General features: G+C 40.9%; 1 protein-coding gene across 1 annotated transcript in view; it reads left to right on the top strand.

Annotated features, from left to right (window-relative positions):
• PPP1R1C (protein phosphatase 1 regulatory inhibitor subunit 1C) overlaps nt 1-14,703 on the top strand; it is a 45,546-nt gene that overhangs the window by 10,684 nt on the left and 20,159 nt on the right. Inside the window, exons 3-4 of the mRNA XM_015634895.3 lie at nt 9,687-9,724; nt 11,579-11,639. Coding sequence (XP_015490381.1) covers nt 9,687-9,724; nt 11,579-11,639 — 99 coding nt within the window. The remainder of the gene's footprint in view (nt 1-9,686; nt 9,725-11,578; nt 11,640-14,703) is intronic.

Raw genomic sequence — 14,703 nt, 5'->3', positions numbered from 1 at the left:
TCTTTACTGAAGGATCAAGAAACTATCAGAGTAGCAGAATGAAGCACAGTGACGTGCTCCTTCTGTCCATATTTTTCCTGGGATCCCCAGCATGCAGATGTCCCACAGAGAACTGATGTTGTGGTATTATTCATCTTGTGGAACCAAACTGCACTAACAGAGTCAGCAGTGTTAAGCAGATGAAGGTGCATTGTAATGGTTGTGTTTTTTAGCTGAGGCCACGTTCTTCATTCTGATAAGACAAACAGAAAGTCACAGAAAATAAACGTGAGCAAGGCAGATTGAAAGCTCAATACAGCAGTGAGCTCTATTGCACTCTACAATATGGTTTGTTCTGATACCTGGACATCCTGGACATAACCTAAACATGACTGCACTGAGCCTCCACCACTCAATGGCAGGTAGTGATAGCATTCCCTTCAAGCCTTTCTGAAGTTCATAGCTGTTCACAGGTACTGGTACAAAGCAAATATTTGGATGAAGATGTCCTGCTCTTTCCTTGGCCACCTCCGCAGAGAAGCTGCTCTGGGATCAGCTGAAGTGCTTGTTCTGCCTTTTCCCTTTTGTATCAGGATCTGCAGGACAGCTGCAGAATCAGGGAGCCATTTAACCTAAAAGCCCAATTGATTTGAAAGTAACATGTTTGTGTTACTAAGTGCTAGTTTGTATCCTTTTCTCTTCCAAGTGGAATTGCACTGATGAACTGAAGGGAAGGGGGGTGAGCAGGAGGGGACGGGAAACAGGGGATGGGGAGAAAAAAGAGTTTTCCTTTTAAAATATTGTGACCTGAAAGATTTTTTTGATCCTGACCAACAGTAGGTTTTTACTGTCTGTTTTTGAAATACAGTGGTCAGCAAGCAGGCTGCTCCTGTTAAAAGGTGTGCTTTCAAGCCTCCTGAAATGCTGGTGCTGGTGTGTGACTTAGGCTTTAATGTGTACAGCACATCCCAAAGGAGCATGTGGCTCATTCCAAAGGAATCACAGCAAGGTGTTTCTGGTTGTGACAGTACAGATGGAGATGTATAAAACAAAAGCCATGATCCCCTCTGTCTCTGGCATGTAGGAAGGCTAGTAGAAATTCGGAAAAACGCCTTTGGAAATTACAGCTGAGTTATTCTGAGCTAACAATGATTGCCCTGAGCTGTTCTAGCCCACCTAGTTGTGCTTAAGGCAAGAATGAGACTGTGGAACCTGCTTTTGCTGACTCTTCGAAAGCTTGGGAAACCCAACAGTGGCTTTACAAAACTGATATTTGCATCTTCTTTTTCGTAAAAAGGGGTCCTAACTCCCAAGAAGAACTATTATTAGTAGGCGGCTTGATTCCCTCGTAAGATGATACTTGTGCGTGAGGAGCTCTCTGCATGTGCATCCTGACCACAAGCAAGCCACAAGCAGCTGGCCAGGACTAGCTTTACAAAGCATTCTTACTGAAATCCTTGAGGCATTATTCCAAAAGGAAGGAAATTGCTAAGCCAGCAAAAACTAATCACTGGCTAAGGAAAAATTTTATTGTTTTGTATGTTTTCTTCTCCCACGGCAAATGTCACTTTCCAGGATGTACAAACACCTTCAGATAGGATACATTTTAAATGGTTTTATGAGCTATAGCATGCTAAGAAACATTTGGCTGGGTTTGTTTTTTTGGTTGGGTTTTTTTTTTTTTTTTTGTTTTTTTTTTGGCTGCTGCTGCTGCTGGTTTTTATTTTAGAATATTCCTACAGCTCCCAGCCAAGAAAGGAACCACTGACAGTGATGGCATTTGCAGCTGTAATTTGCAAAGATTGTGATCAGCAGGTCAGTTCTAAGCCATTTTCCATCACAGCTGATTCCTGCACATGAAATTATTAGAAAATGGTTTAAAAGTTTATCCTGGTATTTACTAGCACTGTTTTCCTGGTAATCATGGATTTTACTTCGTGATCTTTGCCTCAGTATTGTATTCAGATCTTCAGCCTCTTCAGTCATTTGAACACAAACTGAACCTAAAGCAATCAAGCAGGTGGAAAGTGGCACTTCAGTAATACTCTCCAGTGTTACTGATGGACTCACACCCCTGGGCTGCTGTCTGCTCAAGTTACTTGTCTTCCTTCTGTACTCGAGAGTACTTGATGACACGGTGAAGTCTTTTCACAAACTAACATTGTTATGACTTCATCAATGTACAATGATTGCAATCATTGCAAGCTGCTTGGGAAGTTGTTTGAGTACGAGGCTTGGGTGCATTTGGTTAAACAGTAGCAATCACTAACAAAAATTTAGTATTCTGCCAGTTAGTTTTACTTGGGGACACCCCTTGCAGACTTATGTTCCTGCTTTTTGAATCTGTTTCTCTGAGTATTTGCTGGCAGCTTCTCGACAGCTCTGGCCTTCCTCTAACCTCTCAAAACCCTTTTTTGTCTCCACTGCTCTCCTATTTCCTTCGTGTGAACCTTGTCTTTCACTGCCAGGTTTCAGGCCAGGTAAGAGTATGCTATGAGTGTGGAAACTGCCCTTGGTCCATGCAGCAAAGATTAAATCTTTATTGAGGTCTGTCATGTCAGAATAGCCTCTATGTCAATGTAACCTCATGGAGAGGTGAGTTCTTCTACACAGCTGGACAACTTTGAGACTACATTTTGTGATTTAGGTCTGTTTTGTAGTCTTTTTCCTTTGCCTTGTTCTGTATGTCTGTGAAAGTCTAATTTTCTAAGGTTTCCTTGTAGTTTAGTTTGGCCCTCCAGCACTGCCTGGGGCACCCAGAAATGATGGTTGTCCAGTTCCCTTCTGGTTCATGCCAGAAAATAAGTATCATCCTGGTTAACATTTATTTGCTGCAAGAATAAGGGATTTTTTTTCTAGTGTGTATTTCAATATAAATGGGAGATTTTTAATCATTCTAAGTAGCTGTGCAAAAAATGGTCATATGTAGACTGTCATGTATCTTTTAAATCTTACTTTACTCATTTTTAGTCCTGAGTTTACCAACAGCTTTCCCAATAGACAAAGGATTTTAAATTTCACGTCAGTAATCCCAGCAGCTTTCTGTTTTTCTCGTTTATTTTTACCTATTTGAATGTATTAACCTTTTCCTTCAATGGTGCAGTGAATATTGATATGACTATTATTACTTTAGATAATGAGCAAGAGTTTTGACTAAGAGGTAGTTTTTGTATACCTGAAGTGCTTTCCCTGTTGCACTAACTCTAGAACTAGTTTATTAAATGAGAAAGGATTTTTGCTTTTTTCTCTTTTTGTTTTTTTTTTCTTTCATTTTAACCAATTTATGCTGTATATATAGGATAAAATACTGACTTTTAAGTCAATGACAAAACTTGCTGTTGCTTACAGCCTAATAAAGTCAGAGATAAAATGATTGTCCTCCCCTTCTCTCCAACATTCCATTTTGCCCAGTTGTTTAGCTGGTGCAGGATTTGCACTGAGCTGTGTTGAATTCCTGTGGGGCTCATTTTGCCTGTAACATCACTTAGCTCCCCTCAACGCCCAGCAGAACCAGGCACTGCTGAACTCCTCTTTGCCAAGGGTCACGCCACAGCAGACACCCCAGATTTCTGATTGAGCCTAACTCTGGCATGCTGGAAACAGAAAGCAGTGCTTTTCTGTTAAATAAGTGGTATCTCTTTGGAATGAAATAAATTTCAGGGAGCTTTGAAGCAATGTGGAGGCAAACCCGTATGCAGAGCTTCTGCCCACAGTGACCCCCTGTTGGTCCTGCCAGAGGTTCCTCCCTGCTCTGGTGCCAGGAGTCCACACTGGTCAGCTGAAAATTACATGAAAAGTTTAGCTCAGAGTGGTAATTAAGTCAGAGATTTTTGTTTGGTCCAGAACATGTCTGATTTGAGAGATCAAAATAAAAAAGTACTCACCTCCTCCTGGTTAATCTTATTTAGTCATTCTTCGGAAGCTGTCTCCATTTTCTTCACTAAAGAGGGGTTTGTGCTGCTTAGAAAGCAACTAGAAGAAAATATCTTCAAGGCTAGCATTGTTTATATTGTGAATGAAAGCCAATCTTTACATTAGTTGTCCAAACAGAATGCTTATTTCCTGCGTGTGTCTCTCTGGGAAGACCTGCCAGCTCTGGAATTGTCCCCATGTCATAGATCCAGGACTTCACATCAGGAACTCTGTTCCCACTGCCTTGCTCTCCTGACCCTCTCTCACGGAGCAGGACAGAGCCTCTTGTGTTCCAGAAACAGAAAATTCTGCATGGAGCTATCCTTTTCATGGCAGGTTTTTCCACAAAACCTGTTTTATATCCGCTCATTCAAAGCCAGGACAGTATCAGACTAAAGCCTTACAGAGCTGGCAGCAGCAACTGGAAGGCCACAAAGTCAGGCAGAAATGCAATACATTTATATGTATATATAATACAAGAGGCAGAAAACTTAGTCCTTTTTTAAGAAAGTAGAAAATAATTAAATTTTAATTTTCTTCCAAAAATGTATTTTGAGAAGCTATATTTGATTTATGGCACTTATTTAGAATTTGTCTTATATTAATATTTATCATGTATTTTAAGGGGGGAGAATGAAAAATTTGGAACAAAATGCTGAGAAGAGGGATGATTTTTGTGTTTGTTATAATAATTCATGATCTCTCTGTGGTAAGGCTGCAGACCTGATCCATCACTCTTGTATTCTAGTTTAATGCCAGTGAAATGAGACTGATTTCCATGAGTCTGGCATGGAGTTGGAATAACAAGGTGGTGAATCAGGCACTATAATTCCCTTCTGAGAATCATGTGATGTAAACAAATACATTCAGATTCACATTTGAGGTTTGTAATGTCTCCAGTTTCTTCCAAAGCAGATTATGTTTACCAGAATGCAAGTTTTAAAGAAATTTTGATCTATGTAGCTTGTGAAAGGTGATTTTATTTCATATTCTTATGGCTGTGGAGCTTAAAGTGGCTCCATAGATACTGTCTGCACGATCAGAGATGTTTGGATCAGATGCTGCTGTGTGCATCAGGAAGAAAGGATGATTATTTTTTTCATTTAGTGGCTGACTTCGAGCACATTTAGGAAGGATTTGGTCTAACAAAGGAGATTGCTGCCCCCACTCTCAGTACTAGTAATGGCTACTTGAATATTGAAGGTGGGAAATACAAGGTTGTTTAAATAACTGATTTACCTGGGGGGAAAAAAATTTAAGTGTCCAAAGAGCAGGTTCACTTGGCCTGTAGTATTTTAATGAAGTACAAAGGGCTGGCTACAGGCAGGATCTAGCTGGGAAAAGCTGTGCTATGATCTCTGAGACTGAGGGAAGAGAGGTCCCTTGGTGACAGCGCTGTCAGCACAGTGTGGGACCTTCCCCAAACTACACACCTGAGCTGCAAGCGCCTGACAGGGTAGACAGGCAGGCAAATGCCTCTGTATATAGCAAATTCCTCTCTGCCCTATGTTTTCATTAATGCTTGCTGTACAAATCTTGTTCCTAGTGCTCCCTCAAGGGCCAGGCAGTAATTTAGATGCTGATTAGCGAGCGAGATGCAGCAGCAGCACAGCGCACACTCTCTCCTGTCAGCACTTGACTGAGGAGGGGAGCAGAGCTCCCAGCTACGCCTGCCACAGCAGCTGCATTCGGGAGTCTAATGAGGTGTTCCTGCAATGGGAATATTTCCAGAAACATATCCTCACTCCAGGAGGGCTTACCAGGATATCTCTTTGTAATTAAATGTAATGACATCTAAACCCATAGTCGAGTTTTCATTGATAAACACTGGCAAATAAAAACCAGCAAGCGACAATCAAACAATTAACTATGTAAGCATTCTTTATGATGGCCTTTTCTGATTTTTTTTTTCCTTTTCCTACCCCAGTGGTTTAGTAAAAAGCAATGAGATGCTCTGTGGCAATGTGTAGTTAGGACTCTGGCAAAAAGAAAACATTAAATACTTTTTGATCTTGCTATGTTTTCTAGGAGAAAGAAAAAGTAGTTGTGATAACAAAAAAAACCAAACATTGTGTTAGTCAACTTCTAAATCAGAGTTCAATGAGCTTGTTTTACAAATACCAATGGCTAATACAGATGGTGGTGGTCAAACACCAGTGAGGTAAACCGGTAGATCAAAAATATTTATTTTTATTTTACTTACGGAGAAATTGAAATGTGAAATGACTGAAAAATAATTTTCAGATATTTTCCTCTTTTTCTGCCACTAAATGGCAGAAAAATGAAGGGTATTTTCTGGATTTAGTTTCTAAAATTGCCTGAGTCCAAACCTATCAGCCCCCTGTGATTTTTATCTGCTCAGCTCTGTTTTCCCAAGGAAAATTCTAAACTCTCTACAAGAAGCTTTCTCCAGCAATTATACCAGTCTCTTACTGAGCTTCTTTTGTGTAAAAACTGGCCTCTGACCTGTTCTGTTTCTCCAGTGCCTGACTGAAACCCTGCAGGAAAAGCTTTTACTTGCTCTTGCCGAGGGGAAAGCAAGCAGGGTACTTAGCCGGATGAGATAAGCCTTTGCTGGATGAGACCACTGCAGAGCCCATGGGTGATATCAGAGGCCAGCTCCTTTAAAACAGGTCACCTCTTGCCCTGCATGGCTGCTCCAAGTGCATTAACATTATCCAGGGGGAGAAGCAAGGCAGATGAATTTTGATCTCACTCTAAAACCACCACAACGCTTCCCCCAGCACGGACATGATGCTTGCACAGCAGTGGAGATCCGTGGAAGGAGTGATCTGCAGCACCAAGCAGATTTCATTCCAGCTACAATCAGCCTCCTTCCTCTGGGTTCTTCTCTGCCTTCAAATAAGGGCACCCTTTGGGGTTCTCAGCTTATTAGAGCAGCTCGGCTGGGAGGGTGTGCCAGTTCAATTCAAGGAGCTCTGCTAACAGCCGTGTTTGGGAGAGCCCTCCTGGTGCTTCTTCCACCTATTTCAGCAATATAGCCAGGCCAGGTCTTGCAGGTTTCCCTGAAAGTGGGTAGGATTTTGCCCTGGGTAAAGGCTAAATCTTAGAACTATGATTCTGAAAGGGGGTCTGTGCAGGCAGATGGGCTCTCGGAAGTGACTCTCCTTAAAAAAAGTGAAGTCTTTGTTTCAGAGTCTGTGCACATATCTGGATTGATGGGAATACTCTTTAGACTGAACCCTTCATTGCATATTTATTTATCTGAGGATAGAGTAAAAGCCTTAATTTGCCAGGTGATGCTCCAGCCTACATGAGGTAAGGATCACACTAGGCTCAAACATTATTCACCCAGCACAAAGGAAAGTCCTCAACTGCTTTTTCCTCAGCATGGTCTAAAGAAATCTCTAAACAAAGCTCCAGTCTTGTTTTTACATATGTCCACTTGGGTATGTATAAACCCATTCTCAGGTCCTCATATGATTACTATTATGCCTCTCCAAAACCACAAAAACTGTCAAGAAATTACTTGAGTGATTAGATTGCTGTTAGTAATTAAAGCAGCCTAGAATAAGTTAAACTAGAAAAAAGCTGTATGTTGAGATTTGGAATACAATACAGCTATATTGTGTTCTGTAAACAATGTTATGGTCTGTGAGGAAGGAAAATGGAATATAATTTTCTTCCCTTCTGGCTCCAAAAAGAGAGCAAATCTGTAGGGAGAAGTTTCCTACTGAGAGCTAGGGGTTTGATCCATATATAAGAGAAACAGCTGATCTCTTCACATTCTACATGATATAATTGCTAAGTTATAAACATGAAAAATTAATTTCTCATTCTGTATAACTATGAGGTTTTTTTTTTGTGAACAGTCCTGCCTGCTTAGTAGTCAATGGGAACTAAAGGATGTTGACAAACCAGAGATTTTATTCTTCCCTGTGAATCAAGGGATATCGCATTCTGATATTTGTGATTTAGGTTCTGATTATTTCCTGACCCTTCTCAAGATGAATTTATGCTCTAAGAGTTCACTAAAGAAATTCAGTTTGTAATTGTCAATGGATTTGAGAGGGATTAGAGGGTAGGAGATGCATGGCTTGCTTGACTTCCACTGGTGGAAATGTCTGATGACGTTTTTTCTTACCTTATACCTTCATTCTCACAGCAAAATCTCTTGTCATGGAGATTTTCTACGTGATCTCTTGATGCCAGTACTGGCCTTTTGCAGGGAGAGCATTACTTCTTACTTTCATAAGAATAAAAAATAAAAAAAAGTTCCAATGTTGCCACATTGATGTCTTGGTATGCAACCAATAAGAAAGTCTGCAAGCACATAAATAAGCACTCATTTAGCCAGCCTGACTTCATACCCCAAAGTGTTTTATGGCTTTGAATAGACACTTGTATACTGAAATAGACACTGCTATAGTTATTTACAGGTAGGGAAATCCAGGAGGAGATCGGTGACCTTACCAAAGTTCACTCAAATGTCAATGGCAGGAAACTGGCCTTTTGATTGTCTTGTATAATTCTGTATCTGTGGGATCATGCTTTAGTAATCAGGGCTGTTTTCAACTACTCTTTTTAACCCTGAGCATGAGTGATATTAATATCTTTCAGAGAGCGGTAATGGGAAATACTTACATTGAAAAACCTGGTAATTCAATTAACATTTGCAAGATGCACAGAGCCAATTGTAAAGAATGCAATAGCAAATGTGATCAATCCAGCTGCATGGACTGGCTCATCCCCCCTCACCACAGCACACCACAAGCAGCCAATAGCTAGAGAATAAGTCAGATTAAATGACATTACCTAGACCTAATTCTTTGCTCAGACCTGTGTTTATAGATCTGTCACACCTCAGTGAAAATTACACACTGGTATCTGCAAGTGGAAAATTTTAGAAGGCCCATTGCAACAGTGAGAGATTGATGTCTATGTTTTTAATGACATTTTATTTTAGAGCTCCAAACTTCTGCATATCAAATATCCTGCATTATCTCTGTCAAATATTTGTGAAATCATCAGCAGAAGACAGACACTTTCTGGCCATTAACCACATGAAGGCAACAGCAGCAAAATAATTTTGCTCATACAAAAATTGGTTATGTGCCATGGTCAGGAAGAACCTTGAGCCTTCTTTGTGTCATACAATCTTACTTAGTTGTTTCTACAGATTCTCAGAGGCACTTATTTTTATTAGAAATCTCAAATTTTGCCAATTCTGCCCTACAATCTAAAGCAAATTAAGGCATCAAAAGTAAGAAGCTTCAGGAAAAATTTCAGTCTGGTAATGACATGAAATTTCTAAGGTTAAGATGGCTCTTTGTAAAAATTTGTTTTGTTAAATTTGGATATTACCCTCAGGCAGTCTTCAGTGCCAGTGTTGGTATATTAATAAGTAAGGTGAGGTTCTTGTTATTGAGTGCAGTAGAACCCTTTGTGAGTTTGCTTCACACCATTTGGTAACCAGGCGTTTTCTGACCACAGAAGAAAGCTCATTCCGTGGGCAAAGCAGCCCTGACAGCCCCAGTTGCAGTGCAGAGCCCTGCTGCCAGCCAGGACAAAGGACCTGCTGCTGAAGGAACTCCACTGCTCACTGTTATTCACAGGCAAAAATGGGAGTTAAGTGCTTCAGATGCAGTGCTTATGTCTAAATGCTAATCAGGGCCTCTGGCTTTCTGAGACACACAAATGAGAAAGAAAAGCTGTAAATAAGAAGGTTAATTTCTTATTTACAGCAGTGCTGCAGGTTCATGGCAGAGCTACAAGTGTTAGCACCAAGAAACTCTTCTGAGTTAACTTTTCTTTTTTCATATGTTTTTCTCTAGAAAAAGATGAGAAGAGAACAAACATCTCACAGGCAGAGGTAAGTGATTTTATTTTTTTAAAACTTATTATTATTATTATTATTATTATTATTATTATTATTATTATTATTATTATTAATTTTTGAAACATATTTATTTCTATTGTTAAAAACTCTTTGAAACTCACTGATTCATCCAGGCTGATACTTTTATTTACATTGCCATACCATTTGCAGTAACAGAGGCTTTTAAGAACCATCGCTTCCAAAGCAGGGCTGTGTAAAAGCTGTGTTGTGTGTTCTGCCAGCTCTCCCTTTCCCCAGTAGCAGGGAGCTGGGAGAGGCAAGCTTCCCCTCTGCTGCCATGCCTGGTTACAGCACAGCAAACCCAGGGTGGCCGTGCCAGTTCAGCCCATCCGAGCGTGGATCTGCAGCTCACTGCTGGGCCAAAGGCATTCAAACCCCTCTCCGCTCCCTCCAGCACTTGTCAAGCCTGCAGAAGGCAGTGCAGTGGTGTGCAGAGCACAGCAGTTAAAAGCTGGCTCCTCCAATCTCATTTTCTAACCTCCCCTTGCACAGTCCCTCCAATTCCCTGATCTCTTTCTCCTTCACCCACTGCTCCAAGCTCAGGCAGCGCTTTAAATAGCAGCAGCAGGTATTGATCAGTTCAAATTTGAACTCCAATACAAACCTATAAAGATTTACTGGCGTGTGATTCACCAAGCAATCCCATAGTGCTTATAAATAGCTTTCTCTTTCCAAAGAAGACAATCTTTTATTTATAAATGTTATCGTTCTATCCATTGTGATAAGCTAAGGTAATAGGATTATCCCTACTTGTGTGGAACATGTCTCAAATGTTCCATGAAGAAAATAGATCTGATTAAAATTCACAGTTGATATATTAGGCATTTTTAGCAAATGTTTGGGTAAAGGCAACATCATTACTACAACTAGAAACTGATAAAATGAGAAGGGGAAAAAAACTTGGCTACCCACAATTTTTCCTTAACCTTTTTGTTAGGAGTGAGATATGATGCTTATGTCTTCCAAAGCTAGCTACAGGTGTACTGTGTGAGGCTTTCTTGTCCTTTTTATGTAGACATAACTCATGTTGGTGTAATATTGACACCAATTTAGCTGCTTTCGTTTTGCAAAAGCTGCTCTGCTTGAGCACTGAATATACTCCAGTTAGTTTTTGTTAACTAAACATCGGTATAATGTAGTAATACTATTATTACTCTATGTGCATTGGTATAATACGGTAAAACTATTATTACTCTGCATGTAATTTCCCTACCATTATTTTGGAATGGTTTGTCTTTTGTGCATGGATGTGATTTTGGGGCCACAAAAAGTTTAAGTGTGTCTAAATATAACGCTCAAAATCAAAGAGTCATTTAAAGGCAGAGTGATTGACTGCTGAAATTATTATCTTAGGTTGAGTAGAACATATTGAAAAGGTACAGGGGGAGATTTTCCACTTATTTATATTAAAATGTATATCTTAATATTTCAGTACTACCTTGCACATACATATAATCACTGATTACACTGTAATTGGAATGTTGGCTAATGTAAACCTTGCAACTATTTTAATATAGGTAGACATTTATTTGCCATATGAGAATCAATTACACAGGCTGTTAAAAGCACAGGCTATGCTGATTTTATGTTTAACAATATTTTTATAGGGTGAAGGGTAATTTTCAGTAGTATTGGGTCTGTCTTGCCTGGGAGTCATAAAGGCTGTCCATTGAACACTGTGCTGGCTGTCCTGTGTACAGCTGGGAGCTGGCAGCAGCTGTGCACAGTAAGTTTTCCTCAGGAGCTCTCAGCTGGGCGTGAGTACAGGAGCAGAAACTCTCCCTGTGCCCGGCTCTCACCGCCTCTCTCTGTTTTGTCCCTCGGCAGTCGCAGAGCGCCTCTCCCAAGCAGAGGAAGCAGAGTGTCTTCACCCCTCCTGCGCTCAAAGGTACCGTGAGCTCCTGCCCTGCCCCTGCCTCGCTGGCTCCTGAGCCAGAGCCTGGCTGTGCCCGTGAGCCACAGGGCCATGCCCAGGCATCACTGCCTTCCCACTCTGCTGTCACCACCCAGCGTGGACCACCTGCCTGCTGCTGGCCATCTCTTTAACCTCAGCACAGAATCTTGCTGCAGTGGGAAGTTTATTTGTTTGAGGGGAAAAAACCAAACAAAACAAGAAGTTTTTATGCTTTGATTAGCTTGCTCTAACAGATAATTCAATGCCAAATTATGAGCGGAGCTTCTTGAATATGTAAATTCTATTGGTGCTGGCCCCATAGAGTTCTCTGTTTCTTATTTGAAACCACTTCCCCATATTCTGCCTCTCTTTCCAGGCAGCTGTGAAAAGGATAAAAACCAAAACTGTGGGCTGGGTATCTGATTATGGGAAGTGTGAAGACTTCCTTGGGAAGAGAAGGAAAAATGAGACGTCTTGCTGAAAGTTTTGAGGGCTAACATGCTATGTAGGAATATGTACAAAAGCAGCAGAAATATCACCTGGGATCAGAACAGTTACATTTAGGCCTTGCTTCTTATGTAGTTCTGAACAGCATTTGACTTGATGAAGCTTTCAATGAAGCAAAATCTGTGGTGATTCACCAGCACTTCTGACTGACACTTGTCAAAGCAGGATTATTTTCAGACTGCAGTCTAAGGCCGTCCTGCCAGGTGTCTCTTGATAGATAATGAATACGTAAATTTCCATTTGTCTGCTTAACACAATTTATTACCTGGCAGAAAAGGTGGGATATCTGATTTCTTGTGTGAAATACTGCTGCTGTCATAAGGTAATTTATCATATCAGCCAGTTCTGTGGATCTCACTCTGTAGCTTCAGCTCTCTAATACCTGTCCTAGCCACAGTTAAAATATCACTCAGCTGCCATGCAAGACTGTCTGTTTGCCAAAATGGGCTGAAGTTTATGTGCTGGATATTGGAACTAATCTCATTACGTTCAATTACAATACTTTTTCTGGAAGGAAAATGCTTTGCACAGATAGCAATACCTATTGATCTCTCTGCTGAATTATTTTGCCCTACAAGCCTAGGCTAAAGGCTGTGCAAATGAAGTGCAGTGTGAAACAGGTCCTCACAGCTCCTCTCAGGAACTGCAGCCTGCAGAGCACTCCCTGCAGCACCCTGCTGAGCCCTGGGGAAATGCCTGGCATGGTGTGCATCTGCATCAGCTCAGCTCTCAGGGAACAGCACAACATAGGAGAGCATGTGATTCAAAAGATCACAACTAACCTGAAATACCTTGCAAACAGCACAAAGCAGAGCACAGAATGCCTCTCCTCCATACCTCAGCACCCTAAATTACACCATACTCCCAGATACACAAGTGGATATTTGGAAGTTGATGACCCTTCCTGTAAACAGGCTGGATTGCTTCAGCTTTACCATACTGATACTGTCATAAACGACTCCTTTTAATTTAAAAATTACCTGGTAGAAAATTCATTGTTCTTCCTTTTCATGGGTATGAAAACATGAATTTCTTTTTTTGGGCTGAGAGACATACAGCAATGTAAAATACACTGCGCTATGAAATACACAAAGCTACTTCTACTTAGGAATACAGAGTTTTTATAATGATTTAAATTGTTCTAGTTTTATAGCAGTTGAAGATAACACTATTCAACAGTATTTTCAGAATAACAGGCTTCACATTTGCACCCTCCTCCTCAGCTTTGAGCATATATGTATATTTATTTCCCTCAGTAGATTCATAGTATGGTGTTCAACACACAGTGAAGCAAAAAAATGAAATTCTTTTCAGCCCCCTGTCTGCTCCATACCCTCCAAGGCTGTTACTAATGGAAGGTGGGATAGACTGTAATCTGGTGTATGTTACCTCTAAAGCTGGAGATAGTAAATGGAGTGCAGAAGAGGCACAAATATTTTAATTTGTTAACTTCTCTGGCATTTTAATGGTTTGTAGCTGCTGTTAACTCAAAGTTCCCAGAAATAAGCCAAGCTTGCAGTCAGTGGAACTGAGCCTGGAAGCTGAGACAGCAGGGATGTGTGGAGAGCTGTGGGAGACATGAGGGGCTGTAGTAGGAGCTTTGCTTTATGCCTGCAGCAGAGAGGGATCAAGAGAAACCGTGGGCAGAGTCGTGCTTCAGCCTGACTCCAAACCTCCAAGTAGCTGGAAATAGTTTGTTGCCATTTTTGTAAGTTTTTTGAAGTAATTATGAAACTATGTGAGAGAAAGGCTGCTGGTTTCTGAATTGATGGCTAGGCAGGAGAGAAAAAGAGGAAATGAATGTGCATGTGGTGGTTATAGGAACCCATACAAAATGGGACATTGCTGGCATGGTTAAAAAGAGCAGAAGCAACATCAGAAAATTGTAGGCAACACCAGAACTATGGTAACATGTTACATGAAATATCCAAATACATTAAAATATATGCAAAAAATGGAAGTGCAGTATTGCTGAGGTTTTACCTATCATGGTAAATATATGGAGATCAACCTCTTAGTTAAATTGCCCAGAGGAGGGGTTCACATTGCCCAGAGAAGATGTGGCTGCCCCATCCCTGGAAGTGCCCAAGGCCAGGTTGGATGGGGCTCTGAGAAACTTGGTCTAGTGGGAGGTATCCCTGCCCATGGAAGGGGGCCTGGAATGAGATGATCTTCAATGCCCCTTCCAACCCAAACCATTCTACAATTCTGTGATTCTATTATGTGATACCTATGTGGGCATAATTTTCCCTTCTGCCATAGCACTTACTAAACTGAAATTCAACATTATTAGCTGTCTAACATCATCACTAAATGTTTGAGTTTCATCATTACAGAAGTTTCCTCTAGTTCAAGGGCAGGCTGTGGCTGCTGCAGCAAGCTGTAGCAAACCTGGAGCAACAGGCAGGTTCTTACTACTGCATATCAGTGTGTACTTTGGCTCCTGCTTTTATTTTCCTAAACAAAAACACACCAGAGTTCCTACAGACAGAGCAAATAGCTGACTCATCTCAGGGCATTGTTCTTTTTACTGGAATACAGTGTGCTGGAA

This window comes from Parus major, chromosome 7 (assembly GCF_001522545.3).
Source record: "Parus major isolate Abel chromosome 7, Parus_major1.1, whole genome shotgun sequence".
Lineage (NCBI taxonomy): Eukaryota > Metazoa > Chordata > Aves > Passeriformes > Paridae > Parus > Parus major.
Note: the sequence above shows the minus strand (reverse complement) of the source record. Positions and strands in the feature narration are given on the sequence as shown.